At 38.8% G+C, this 15,477-nt stretch overlaps 1 protein-coding gene across 3 annotated transcripts in view; it reads left to right on the top strand.

Moving 5' to 3' along the window:
* The window catches only part of LOC134541978 (multiple PDZ domain protein), a 579,762-nt gene that overhangs the window by 76,597 nt on the left and 487,688 nt on the right, over window positions 1-15,477 (top strand). For all 3 annotated transcript variants that reach the window (XM_063385749.1, XM_063385747.1, XM_063385748.1), the window contains exons 7-9: window positions 2,010-2,114; window positions 12,724-12,849; window positions 13,670-13,852. In XM_063385749.1, the coding sequence (XP_063241819.1) occupies window positions 2,010-2,114; window positions 12,724-12,849; window positions 13,670-13,852 (414 nt within the window). The remainder of the gene's footprint in view (window positions 1-2,009; window positions 2,115-12,723; window positions 12,850-13,669; window positions 13,853-15,477) is intronic.

The raw sequence follows: 15,477 nt of genomic DNA, 5'->3' as shown, positions 1-15,477 counted from the left end.
CTGGCGAAACATTCACTGCAGCTCAAGGTCGTTCAACGGGAGTTTGTGCGTCACAAAACTGTAGGGATGAGAGGTGGGGTAGAGGGTGGGTGGAGAAGAATGCGTGTTTGTTGGTGGGGGGGAAGGGGTGTTTGAAGAGTTTGACACTTGTCCGCTAGGGACCACCACAAGTCGATGCCCTAGAGATGGTGGCGATTGCGGCGGTGAATTAACCAACTACCTCAAACCGTATTAGAAATTTTAACCTGGGCTGGCGACTTCTATACAGTATATATATTCAAAGGTATTACTTAAACAAAAATCCCAAATTTTTTACCTATCACTTCTTTTTCCATAGGGATGCTGAAGTGAAAATTCAGAACTACAGATTTAGTAAATGTGGCAATATCAGTTAACCAAATAAAAACAATCTCATCCTGTTTTTTTTGTTTTGTTTTTTTTACCACAGATAGGCAATCCAAAATAATTGTAATAGGTAGCTTACATTTATATTGAACTAGCAGAACCCCGCAGATGTTAACCTGCCAGTGTTTATTTATTTACCTCTATATATCTAAAGCTGATGGTTTGTATGAAATCTAGAGTCTATAAAGCATTTCAAATGGTATTCCATTTTAAACTCACTCACCAATTACTAATCATATTCACAATCAATATTTGTTGAGGATTAAGAACAGTAATATTCACAATTTATGCGCTACAGCGCCATCTAGTTAAGAGTTACAAAAAAATGGATATAATAAACACCTTCTCCATGAAAAAACACTTAGATGTGTCAACTGTCATGGCAATTGGTCAACCAGTGTTGGAGTTTATTGATGTCATACATACCAACATCCAGTTTTGTGTGTGTGTGTATTTTTTTTTTTTAGTGGATCCATAATTTTAAAGATGATATTTCAAAGAATGTTGAATAAGAGAAGGTAGTATAAGGAATGTTTATTAATCGTTACCATTATCATAAATTAAGTTTGATTTGATCAGAAGATATTATTTTTTAATGTTAAAGCCATTTTTACAATCCTTCACCCCTTGAAAAGTGGAATTTCAGTAAGTAATTAAAAAGAGATGTATGATTTGACATGTACTCATTTAAAAATTATATCGCATAAGTAACATAATGCTTGAATAGCTTTAGAGATATGACTTTTACAATAAAACAAAGCTGACTGCCTTTTCACCTCTTTTGGTGGTTGAATATTGAAAAATGGTAAAGGCAAAAAACATGCTATTTATTAAATAATATAATGTACATTATTCTTGCGCAGTTTCTTACCTCCAGCTTTATTTTCTAAGAAAGAAGTGTTTTTTTTTATAAAACAAAACTTTCACATCCTTAAATTTTGAATTCCGTAAAAATTAAAGAAAAAAATTGTATTTAAATATACTTGTTTTTCATAATGAATTTCTAACCCTTAGATCTAGTAGATACAGAAGAGTGCATTTTTTTTTTTAAACTAAACCTATCCCTTATATTGGTACCTCTTGAAGGTGGAATCTTGCAAACGGGTTAGTTAATAATGTGTGGTTTATTATTTAGAGAATTCTTACCAAATAATTAACATTGTATTTAATCAGTTTTGAAGATGTAATTTCTTAAATTAAATCAAAACTTACCCTTTTAACACCCTTAAAAAGCAAAATTTTTATAAATTAAAAAAATACATCAAACTCTACATGCAAGTTGTTCCTTCTTAGTTTTTCGTTTCAAAACCATACTTATCACTTTTACACCCCTTCAGGTTTGCATTTTGCAAAATGATAAAATTGTGATTAGTCATTCTCCTGGTTTTTTTTTTGTATATAATATCATTTTTAAAGCTTTATTACCTTAAGAGATATGTATGTATACTTTTTATTTAAAAAAATATATTGACCCTTTTTATCCTTGGGGGTTGATTTCCCAAAATGGGAAAAAATTGTTGTTGGTTTGTAATTTGCTGTAATATATAACACTCTTGCTTCAGCTTGCATTCCTGTTTTGTTCTAATCAATTTTTTTTTTATCAGGTGGATTTGTACAATGCAGGACCAGACAGTGGTTCTGCTATCTCTGGAATCTTTATCAAGAACGTTTTGCAGCAGAGTCCCGCTGGCCGGGCAGGAGAGCTAAAGGTTTATCTCATTATACTTTCTTACATTCAAATATGTAAATTAAATTTTTTATAGACGTAGATTCATATTTTATGTTTTGTGGAATTTTTGTTAAGGGCAGACTCCAAAAAAGGGTGTTGGCAAAACATGTTCACCTAAATGTTAATTATCGCGATGTAAAGCTCTTTAGAATGTGGCAGTTGTAGACCTTTTAGAAATATGAAATTCTATATTCTTGTTCAATACCGAAACATATTCTGCACTAAACAAAAAATGTAAGTACTGATAACTCTTCCACCTTAAGTAGTTTGCAAGTTAACAGCAAACCATTATGTATGGTCTGAAACCTCTGGCATTTCAGTTCCAACTTACAATTGCCTTTTTTTTTTCACACCATAATACCTCTGCACACCATCATCACTCCTCTATAAATTTGCATGACTTAGGCTATAATAATATGAGTTGAACCTTTCTACTGTTTCCTTTCTCATTTTACTAATTTATCTTTTGATATTGTCGGTAATATTCTTATGTCAACACTTTTCCATAAATTAATAAAACAATTCCGAAAATACTTATTTCAGAAACTAGAGACATTCCTGTATTTACCCTGAAAACAGCATCTTTATATTCCTACAGGTTTCGGAGAAATCACTGTTTATAGCTTATATTACAATACCTATGCATTGACGCAGCATTTTACCATTTTTTTAACCTACTTATATATGGAAAAACATAGGATCAGCAAAGCTAACATTTACCATATTCCATTTTGAAGCCGCATTTGTGTATGTTCAATATAAATACTATAATCATAGTTGTTGTATCAGTTAGTCTATGGCGAGTGTGTAAGGAGGAGGTTGTCTTGTACTGAATGTAAACAAGTTGAAATACAAGATTATACAGAAGAATGTACGGCTGTATTAAATAGCAATTAGTTTAGACGAACCCACACAACATGGTGTCAGAAGTGGGATCTCGCGTGTTCGCCGGTAGAAGATTGTGATGGAAAAAAAAACCTGAAGTGTAACTTGCGCCCGAGATGATAAACGTCAACATGGCAGACGGCGGCGAGGAAAAAAAAAGTTGCGAATCATCACTAGTAATTGGGAAACAGCTTAAACCACCGGGGCCTCTGGATTTTACTGACCCTAACGCCTGGTTCAAGTGGAAAGTCCGATTCGATCGTTATCTAAATCTCAGTGGTCAGAACAAATGCAAGGATGAAGAGAAGATCGACTTATTAATGTATGTGTTAGGGGAGAAAGCGGATGAAGTGATAGTCACGTTCGAGAAACCAACGAGTGGGTGGACTTACAAAGAATTAGTGCAGGCCTTTGATAGACACTTCAAGCCTCGAGTAAATATAATTTTTGAAAGATTCAAGTTCAACTCGCGAATTCAACAAAAAGGGGAAACTGCGGAACAGTTCATTACGGCCCTGCATAACCTCGCCGATCACTGTGATTACGGCCCCTTGAAAGACGAGCTTATTCGCGACAGAATAGTGGTCGGGATGCAAGACGTCTCGCTAAGTGAAAAAATGCAGCTCCAGTGTACCCTGACCTTGCAAGATGCCATTAATATGTGCCGCCAGGGAGAGTTGCAAACATCACAGTCACAGCAGTTGCGTGGAAATCAAGAGCAGATAAATTACATACAGAAGAAGGGACCTTCCAGTAAATCAGACACAGGTCAGAATCGTAGGTTCAGTGCCCGTTTTGAGTCAAAAAATCTACGTCGAAGCTTCGATTCCGGGGAACATCAGGGAAGTGGTCAATCATCTATGCAGAACACTGGAAGTTGTGGGAAGTGTGGACGGACGCACAGCAGAAATAACTGTCCTGCCCAGAACATTACATGCTACACGTGTGAACGCCAAGGGCATTTTGCTAGGATGTGCAGGACCAAGAAAAATCTTCATCACATCTGTGAACTCTCGGATCCAGATGGAGAACCAGACTATGTGATAGGAGTTATAAGGGACACTCAACAATCTAACCCATTTAAAGTACACCTACAAGTGGTGGAGCTGGAAAGATCGGTGGAATTTTTGATTGATACGGGAGCCGATGTCACCTGCATGCCAAGCGAGATGATGGACCCAAAAGACTTACAACAAGGAACCAACATTAGTAATGTATGCGGGCCAGATGGGCGTAGTCTGGATGTAGTCGGTTACAGGAATCTCACATTGCAGTATCGAGGGCGTAGGCAATTAGTTAAAGTGTATTTTATTGGAAAATTGCTCCATCCGTTATTGGGTAAACATGCCATTCAAGCATTAGACGTGGTTCAAGTGGTTCACCGAGTGAATGTAGAAGCAGAGTTTCCAAATCTATTCTCTGGTCTAGGTAAATGGGAAAGTGACATGAAAATTCACCTTCAACCAGAAGCTAAACCGTACGCATTGACAAGTCCAAGAATGGTGCCCCTGCCGTTGTTAAAGAAAGTGAAACAGGAACTAGAGAGGATGGTCCGACTGGACGTTATCACACCAGTGGAGGTTCCGACCGAGTACTGCGCTCCTATGGTGGTAACCGCCAAAGGCGATGGAGTAAGGATTTGTGGTGACTTCACTAAACTAAACAGGTACGTCCACCGACCAGTGTTCCCTATTCCAAAGATCCACTATACCTTGGCACAACTGAAAGGGGCTAAGATCTTCAGCAAATTGGATGCTAACTCTGGATTTTACCAGGTGCCCCTGAGTAAGGAAAGTCAACCCTTAACAACATTCATCACACCATTTGGGCGGTTTATGTATAAAAGGCTCCCATTTGGGTTGAACTGTGCACCTGAGTATTTCAGTTCAAAAATAGCACAAGTACTTGAAGGTATCCCTAATGTGGTATATCACGTTGATGATGTACTGGTGTTCGGGGACACGGTTGAAGACCATGACAGAACATTGCGCCAGGTATTGGAAAGGTACAGTGCAACGGGCATTACTATAAACACAGAAAAAAGTGTGTTTGGAGTGAGTAAAGTTACCTTTTTAGGTCATGAAATATCAGCTGAAGGTATTAGGGTGGAGCCCAGTAGAATACAAGCCATTGAAAAATTTGCAGCACCTGAGGGTAAGCAAGCACTGTTGCGGTTTTTGGGAATGGTCAACTTTGTGGGTAGGTTCATCCCAAATCGTTCCGAAGTATTGCAACCACTGACCGATCTGCTGAAGGAGGGTCAGCCATTTGTTTGGGGTAGGGACCAACAGGCAGCGTTCATGAAAGCAAAAGACCTTATTACTCAATCACCTTGCTTATCACACTTTGACGCGGAGAAGGAGCTTATTGTGAGTGCTGACAGCTCATCATTTGGGCTAGGATTTGCACTGTTCCAGCAAAACACAGACGGAACACGAGATACTGTCTGTTATGGCTCGAGAGTTTTATCTAAAGTTGAATGTCGGTATGCTCAAATTGAGAAAGAGGCACTAGCGCTGACGTGGGCATGTGAAAAACTACAAGAATACATACTAGGCCAGCAAAATGTTACCCTAGAGACAGATCATAAACCACTCATACAGATTTTGATGTCCAAAAGTATTGAGGAGCTTTCTCCACGACTTCAACGGTTTAGAATAAGACTCATGAAATACAACTATGTGGTTGTGTATACACCAGGGAAGCAGTTAGTAGTAGCGGACTGCCTGTCCAGAAGTCCGTGGCAGGAGGTGAACGTTGAGGACGAGTTGTTGACAGACACGCAGGCACAGATCAATATGATTATTAATCACCTGTCAGTGGCTCAGACTATAATGGACCAGATAAAACAAAACCAACAACAGGACTCAGTGTGCATCAAGTTAAGACAGTATACAAAAGGCCAGTGGCCAAGGAAAAATCAAGTTCCGGTTGAGCTCCAACCATACTATCAGTATCGATGGGATATATCAGTGGGTAAAGGTTTTCTGTTGAAGGGTAGTAGATTAATTATTCCAGAGAAACTGCAAACTTATGTTTTACAGCAACTACACAAAGGTCATCTAGGTATAACACGATGTAGGGCCCGAGCTCAGGAATCAGTCTGGTGGTTGGGGCTAAGCACGCAGTTACAAAATCTCATCCAGACATGCCCAGTTTGTGTGGAAAACCGGGCTAATGGAGTAGAGCCTTTTGTGGCAGAAAAGGTTCCTGACTACCCTTGGCAAAAAGTAGGGGTCGATTTGCTGAAATGTCAAGGGAAGTGGTACCTGGTGGTTGCAGACTATTATTCAAAGTACTTTGAGCTAACCGAGTTGAACAAGTTAACTGAAGCAGTTGTTGTGCAGGAGTGCAAAAACATCTTTTCTCGATTCGGCATCCCAGAGATAGTGAGGACTGACAATGGTCCTCAATTCAAAAGTGCATTTTTGCAGTTTGGTCAGTCATATGGTTTTCAGCACGTCACCAGTAGTCCCCTGTACAGCCAATCTAATGGGTGTGCGGAGGCAGCAGTAAAGACTGCAAAAAGACTTCTGACGAAAGGAGGGGACATTTACGAGGCCTTACTAGCTCATCGCAGCACACCTTTGGCTGGGGGCATGTCGCCCCTGGAAATTATGCTAGGGCGAAAGGTCCGAACATCAGTACCGTCGTTGAACTTACACAATGATACAGTCTTCAAGGGAGTGAAGAACCACTTACAAAAAGAAAAGGAATACCAACGGCAGTGGTACAACCGGCGACACAGGACACGGGACCTGGCCCCCTTACAAAATAAGGACAGGGTATGGGTAATAGACAAAAAAAAATATGGAGTGGTGGTGAGCACACCCGCAGAGCTACGAGTTCCCAGAGCATACGTCGTGGAAGCAGAAGGAGGCAGGTACAGACGTAACAGATGTCATCTGGTTCCCGCCCCTCTGAAGTGGCCACGAGACAGACCAGGGTGCCAAAGTAGCGACTACGAAGAAACTGTATCAGGAGGAGATAGTCTAGGAACCAGTGAAGTTGTCAGTGGACCTAATAGTAGGCATGGGCAAATGGGAAAAGAAGTGGCAACAGATAGTGTCCAGGCAGGAGAGCCAGCCGTGAGCCAGGAATCGGGGGGACTGGAGTCTGACGATGAACCGGAATGGTTGGGCTGGGACAATCGATCCCAGCAGAATGTCGGGGTAAATGTACCGAATTCGAGAAAATCTAGTAGAGTAAAGACCACTCCCGGGTGGATGAAAGACTATTACTAAACTGGGGGGAAACCAGAACAGCACAATGGTGAATGCAATAATGTAGCAGGTATTAGACGAACATAGGTTATATTGTGAAAGGAAGAACTGGGGACTCTCAGCTGTGGGGTGTACATAGTAGTGTGAACTTGACTAGTACGTTAGCATGTAGCAGTGATAGGAATGTATAGTAGTAGGTGAAAGGTAACTGGTGTTTCTGTATAAGGGTTACCTAGTCAAGAGTATTAGTAGACTGTGAAACTTAACAAAAAGGGAAAGATGTTGTATCAGTTAGTCTATGGCGAGTGTGTAAGGAGGAGGTTGTCTTGTACTGAATGTAAACAAGTTGAAATACAAGATTATACAGAAGAATGTACGGCTGTATTAAATAGCAATTAGTTTAGACGAACCCACACAACAATAGTGAGAATGTTGTTTAGATTAGGTTAGCTCCATTAAAAATATTAAAAATATTGGGTATGGTTGGTTAGGTTAGAATAGCTACATTAAAAATAATGCAAAATATTTTTTTATGGTTACTTAGTAATTGCAACATAGTATAGTAACAGTTCACACACATGTACATATTCCAAGACCCGAACAGTTTTTAAGTTCACCGAAGGTTACCGAAGTTCGCAGCACACACTGGCAACTTAAGTAGCGGATAAAAATGTGTATAGATGTTCACATTGTCTTTTATAGACTTAAGTGACAGATAAATTAAAGAATAGTCGAATCACATATGAATCAAATATTTTAAAAATCAAATCATTAAGGTACATTAAAAAACTGATTTTTTTTCACCTCAATCTTTTTTGTTCTATTTTTTTCGCAACTCAAATTTTTCCGCCCTCAAAAACTGGTGCTCTGGGTAAATGCCCGATTGGCCCGTTTGTAAATTTGGGCCCTGTTGATGTAAATGAAAACTGTACTCTATGGAAAACACTTGCACAACATAATTTTATGATATTGTCAGTTGCATGAAAATAAATTATTTTAGGTTAATATAAATGTTTACTGTATATTATTGTAAGTAGTGATAGAAGGATATTAATTACCTAATTGTTTATTCAAAAACAACAAAAAAATGTTATTATGCTGCTGTGAAAATTGAATACCTGCAGCATAACATGTAACTGCAGTTATGCCAAGTGTTAATTGTTTGTAAAGAAAATTCTAATCAAATATTATCTAGTTGTGTTTCGACATGGCTACCCCTTTGAACTAAAAATTTGTATATACAGGTGTAGTTATTTTAAACAACACATGTTTTCTCAAAAACAAGAAGAACTTTCACTTAATGCGTTATTCTTAAATATGCCCCAGAATCTAGACAAATACTGTGTGTTCAGTTCAAACAGGCTTGTGTACATAAACCAACCAATATAGTTTGTACACTGTCGATACATATGTGATTGATTAATGTCTAGTTTGTAAATAATTTTTTTTATTCTTTCTAATACTTTATTATAGTCTGTTTAAATTTTCTTATAGTTCCATAAAATATCACTATATTTAGTATTTGCATAGTAGAAACATATAAATAAAATGTTACTAACTGTTCTACTAAAAAGAGGTAGTTTTTTTTTATGAAAATTAGTATTTTTTTTGTATAAAGGGGCCATGTAAGGGCACAGGGTAACTTTTCAAAGTAGGGGAACAAAGATTTTAAGGATCACAAATTTTCTCACCAGGACATAGCTCTTCAAATTTTATGATACGTACCTTTAATGTTTTTTAAACTTTTATCCTGTTTTGTTATAATTCAAGATGCCATTATATGAATGTGCAAAAGTTTAATTTTTACAATTAAGCCAAGAACAACTTATATATAGTTATATATACAGGATGTATCAAAATTCATGTTACAACGCTTGAGGGTAGAAAGCTCTTACTTTTTGCAACCATTTTTGCCAATAAACATGTTGCTGGAAATGCGTAGTTAAGCCCCTGTAGCCCCAGAAAGAGTCAGCGTAGGCAACACGTTGGGCTTTGTGTGAGACAGACGATGCTGTGGTGAATTACGTGTTTACGATGCCGGGCAGCGCTCGAGAGGACTGTACAATATCAAATACTGACCTCCGCCCCTTTTTACTTCCGTTGGTGGCGCCCTTACCTCTTTTCTTCCGTTCGTGCCGTGCCATAGCACTGCGCAGCGTGACATCGCAGTGTCGCAGTGTGTTTTGATATCACTGGTGGTCTGTCGTTGACTGTTCTGTCGTACAAGCAAACTCGTGGTTTCATTTCTTTCGCTGTGGTTCTGAAAAGGGAGACGTTTTAGTGGAGCTTAATGGAGTACACGTTTAGTGAGTACACGGACATGCTGCTTGTTTATGAGGAAGCTAGACAAAATGGACGAGCCGCCCGTCGTCTGTACGAAGAACGATATCCGGGTCGTAGGATTCCAGCTCACACCATGTTTGCAAGACTTACTCAGCGAATGCGTGATACTGGTACATGTGCCGTCACAAGATCAAATGCTGGTGCTCCACGCAGGGTTCGTACTCCCAGTTTTGAAGAAGATATACTTAAGAGATTTGAGGAGAGTCCGGATACAAGCACAAGGGCAGAAGGTTCCGATATGGACGCTGACAAAATGACTGTTAGGCGAGTTCTTCATGAGCAACTCTTGTACCCGTACCACCTTCAAAAAGTGCAACACATGGGTCCGGCGGACTCTCCTCTTTGCATGACCTTTTCTCGTTGGTACATTCGAAGAGTATTGAGGAACCCCGAGTTAGCGGTTTTATTCAGCGATGAAGCCAAGTTCTCTCAAGACGCTATTCTCAATTCGCACAACAGTCAAGTTTGGAATTATGTCAATCTGCATGCAACGTGTGTTACAGCTCGCCAGGAACGTTTTTCAGTTAATGTGTAGGCCGGTATTGTTGACGGAGTACTCATCGGGCATTTTTTTCTTCCGCCACGACTTACCGGCGCCGGATACCTCCACTTCCTTCAGAACGAACTACCAGGTCTTCTTGAAAAGGTTCCATTGCATGTCCGACGTGTGATGTGGTACCAACATGATGGGGCACCACCTCATTTTTCCCTGCAAGTGCGAGAGTATTTAAACCAAACATTTCCAAACCGATGGATTGGACGAGCGGGCCCTGTCGCATGGCCGCCAAGGTGACCGGATCTAACCCCGTTAGATTTCTTTCTTTGGGGTTACGTAAAAGGGCTTATCTACGCTACGTCAGTAGAAACTGTAGAAGAGCTTACACAGCGAATCATTGAAGCGTTCAAAATCATAAGGTCGACTCCACACATACTCCAGCGTATCCTTGAAAACATGATTCGCCATTGCCACCTCTGTGTCACTCAAGGTGGGCGTGTTTTCGAGCCGTTGCTTTAGGCTGTCACATTTTTAAAACGTATGCAACATTTTCAATGTTGTGAAACAAAGCCGAAGCTGTGATTGATTTCAGAGTGAAATTAAAATCTGTGCCACGATTAAAAAGGTTATTTCTCTACTCGAACGCCCGCACATCCACAACATAACACTCTACAACGGGTTGCCTGACTCTTTCTGGGGCTACAGGGGCTTAACTACGCGTTTCCGGCAACATGTTTACTGGCAAAAATGGTTGCAAATAATAAGAGCTTTCTACCCTCAAGCGTTGTTACATGAATTTTAATACACTCTGTATACACAAATAAACAGGTTAATTCATTTACCACACACGTTGCGGTTGGTGCAAGGGAAGCTGAGCACTGGACTGGTTCCCCAGTCCAGCCACGTGACTTCAGGTACAGTCGGTTTATGTAAAGATAGGGGAGCTCTGAGTTTTGGTGTAAGAAACAGACATAAGACTATGGATGGAGGCGTTTAAGAGCTGAGTGAAGAAAGAATGTTTTCTAAAAAATTAAGTATAAATGTTTGAAAACTATAAATTCTACTGAAATATTATATTGTATCAACAGGTTAAGAATGCAATTAAAAAGGCATGTTACTCAACCTTACAGTAGGGAAACTGACGGTTTCCTTGGTTTCATTTAGTATTCGCCCTCTGGGACCATGGTGGTTGAGTGGTCGGATTGCTTTCTCCCATCATCTTGACCTGAGTGTTATCCCATGTGGGGTGACACCATGATTTTTCACAAGTGGGGAAAGTGGCGGACTTTGTGCTACCTGTGTGTGTGTGTGTTTTTTTTTATTCCCACATATTCACTTTGTCAGTGCTACACTATCCTCCTGCAGAGTTTGTATGCCTTCTTAACATTCTTATATCGTCCTTAATGTTTTTTTAACTGAATAAAGGGCCCTTAAAAGTCGTTAAATTTCACTAATAATCTTTAAAAACTCCATTATAATGACTGATAGCATGCAAATAATGATAAAATGTGGGAATTTTAATGTTCTTTTTGTTTCCGGCTTGGCAGAAAACAATGTTTTGCACCTGTGCAGTACAATGGGCAAATTTCGGGCCATGTGATTAGATTTTATGAATAAAAACATATTGAATTCATGTTTTTGTATTTAGTATCTCACCTTTAAACTGAAAACGTGTGTTTTACCGTCAAACTTTGAACTTATAAAGTAAATGTTATCATGATCAAATTACATTTTAGGTCTTCAAATTCTGGATAGACACTAGGCTTGGGTTAGATGTGTGTTCCAGGAATGTTAATGGACAATAGGGTTGTGTCTGTAAGAATTGCATTAAATTCATATTTAACATTGTTATTTTCTTGAGGTATTTTGTGATATTACAAGTAGTTTTGTATATCTTGATAGTGGTGAAGGCGATGAAGTTAAGAGGTCCTTAGAAAGTCCTTAATTTTGTATTGCACCAGAGGGTATGAACCATGTACCCATATGGTCTCAGCAGAAACGTCCAAATCTACGACCACTGGGTATTGGTCCTCCGAACCTGCTTATTTCATTACTACCGGTCTTAAGAATGGCCACAAGATTTTTGTTTGTGTGTCATGTATTTCCATATAAAAAAATCAAAAATCAAAAATCGAATGCCAATGCATAGGCATTGTCAGGGAGTGTCAGGAAGGGGGCATAGCCCTCTAAAGCTACTAATAATTAATCAGCTCAAAATTACTAATGAATGTCTAAACTTACGGCCACAGAGTATGCAGAAAGAGAGTAGCCATCTCTTGTTTTTTGAACATGTATTATGAATGACATAATCATAATGATCTATCATGAGTAGCATTTTTTTATTTTTAGAATTTCAGGTTTTTGTAAAAGTATTTAAGGGTGTTCAAATAGCCTAAAGACAAAAAATATATTTAAAAACATCATCTTTTAAAAAAAATCTTCCAGGTCAGTATTCCTCCACCCCTCCACCCTTTATCTGGAGCGTATTCCATACCACTTTCACTTTACGTCACCTCCGCCCTACCCCGCAAATCCCCAGAAACAGACCTATCATAAAATACTTCTTATGGCTTCCTTTGCCCCACCCTCTCCCACACATCCTGGCTGCACCCACGCACCAATGTGGGATCACGTGCCCCCAGACGGGGGACAGGATCCTGGAGGTGGACGGCATCGACCTGCGGCAAGCCAGTCACGAGAGAGCGGTCGAAGTCATCCGCGGCGCTGGCAACCCCGTGCGCTTCCTGGTGCAGTCGCTCATTCAGTGGGTGAGTTGGGCTGTGAAGTAGTTCTAACAAACATTCACTGAGCATTTGAGCCACACTTTGCTGGGATGATGTCAACATCATCCCCTCGTTCCATTAAATAGTTCACTTTCTAAATTATTGGTACATTAGAAAACTGGTATTCAGTTCCTGGTGTTTTATTTAACTGTTGGGTGGCATTCTACTGTCTTTTGCCACATGAACTCGAATCAGTGCGGACTGAATCCAGACTCTGGTACTGTCAGACTAACCTTCTTACTGATAATTATACACACATACCAATTGATAATCAAAGTAAAAATTTTGTCAAAATTTTAACTTTAAATTCATTTTAAGTGTTAAATAGGAAGTATGATATAAATTTATTGTATTTTGAAGTTGTTTTGTATCCAATGTTGTGTTTCATGTATTAATTTGGTGATGGAAAAATATACTTGTACTTTATCTTGTGTTTATTGCTTTATAACAGAACCTGCATGTTTAGCTAAATAAATATATATATATATATATTACATTTTTTTTTGCTTTTTATTTTTGTAGACTTGAGAACATAATATTTTAATTAATACTGGAAAATAGTTTGGCATAAACATTTTGTATTGGTATTTGATGTGCTCTTGGAAAGGGTCTTTGCCACTGCATGCTGCGTGTCTTGCCCAGGAATGTGCTGTGGGTAGCATTGCTTGTGGGGAGTTGAGCGCTGTGTGACTTGTTCCTTTTTTCCCCGGATCCTGGAGGGAGCATGGTACTTTGTCTGTGTTTGAGAGCCGGTCGGTTCAGGACGTAGTAGGTGTGAGTGTCCGTCCCGCATGACTCGTTGCAGAGTGTGGACGGGGATGTAGAGAGTCAAACGTCTGAAGTTGCGTCCGCATCCTCCGCAGGAGCAGCTGGTGGCTCAGTGCGAAAGAGACGAGCCCCTCCACCTCCTTCCCCCACTACCGAGCTGCTAAGGTCGGCACCCCCGCCCGTCCCTCCGGCTCGGACTCCCACCCCCGAGCTAATACAGGTCAGTTCGCCGCCCCACCGGTGCTCTGAGTAGTTGACTTAATGCAGTACGCATGTACGGCCAATCGGGCCTACTTCTCCACCAGGCTCAAACAAATGGATGTACACTGGCTTTTTTTTTGGACAAGTTTTTGGTTGAGCTACTGATAATTACAGACAAGATTTAATGGTTTTATTTTTACTAAAACAAGTGTTTTCTGTGTTATTGTTTTTGTTATCATAAAGATAGCATACTAAAGAACTTATAAGACACATAAATGTTTTATGATACTTATTACACCAAACAGTGCCATTTTGACTGATGGATCAATCAGACTAATTAGCAAATATTTGTTTGAAAAATGTGGCAACATCATAATGTAAAAATAGGTTATTAATAACAGTGTTAGATGATAAAAGAGTAAATTAAAATTTTTACAATCTACTTAGTACATACATTTTTGAAAAAACTTAATGCTGAATACATTACATTCATTGAATTTTTTTTGTGATTTGAGTTACGTTTTGATTAAAAATGCTGATTAATTTCATATTAGTAGTTGCATTTAGGTGCTTTATGGTGCATTAACTTACATTTTGATGTTATATGGTGTACTGACATGTTTTTCGTTGTTATTTCATTTTTTTTAGACATTCACCATATAATTTTGTCGCTACTGATAATGGGACTTTTCTGTTTAGAAAAAAACATATTGAATGTCACTATTGTGTTGCTGTTTTTTTTTTTTTCAAAGGCCATGAATAAATATATAATAACATCAAGTATAGCAAGTCTGTGTGAGTGTGTTCTACAAGTAGGCTTCTTATTAGCATAAACAGCAAGTTGTTAATGGAAAATGGTTTTTGTGATGCAACTTTAATTTGAGTTAAATAATTTTTACTGAGAGTAAAGTTTATTTTCTAGAGACAGTAGGTTCACAGGCTGTGAGAAATGTGAAATGACACGTTGCAGAAAAATAATGTTATCTTTGACAACTTGTGTTGACAACTTGTGTTACAGATTCCCTCATGTGAAATGTTACAAGGAAATTTTTTTTTAAATGATAATTTTGCTAATAAAGCAAAATTATTTTGCCAAAAATATTTATATATCTGTTTAGCTGCCATGTTCTGTGTCTTCATGTAAAAATGGTGATAAGTGTTTTGTACACTTGCATAAAATAATGGATTTTAAGTAAATCACACCTTCTTATGCCATGGCTTTTATACGGGCATGCTCTTTTTGTTTTTATTTTCATTAAAGTGTGTTGAGATTAAGCAAAACATTGTAATAATAATGAGCTCTAATTTTGGAATTTTTTTTTTTAATTACTGGATATGTACTTTATTTTATTTGGCTTTAAAGAATTGTTGATAGGGAGGCCGTTAAAGGTGGTAACTTACCACAATGATCAGGGATATTGGGAAAGAATTTCGCTATGGCTTGTTGTAAGGGACCACCCCAGCATTTGCTTGGAGTTTTTTTTTTGGGAAACCATGAAAAATCGAAGTCAGGATGGCCAGACTAGGATTCGGACCCCAAGTCCTACAGAATTCATTCTAGTGTCTAACCTCTGTGTCGCCTAGATCCTTGTATGCTTGTTTTTTTTTCTTGTGTTATCTGTAAGCACCCTCAGACCAGGCACG

This window comes from Bacillus rossius, assembly GCF_032445375.1.
Source record: "Bacillus rossius redtenbacheri isolate Brsri chromosome 4 unlocalized genomic scaffold, Brsri_v3 Brsri_v3_scf4_2, whole genome shotgun sequence".
Taxonomy (NCBI): domain Eukaryota; kingdom Metazoa; phylum Arthropoda; class Insecta; order Phasmatodea; family Bacillidae; genus Bacillus; species Bacillus rossius.
The sequence above is the reverse complement of the archived record's forward strand: the minus strand, read 5'-3'. Positions and strand labels throughout refer to the sequence as shown.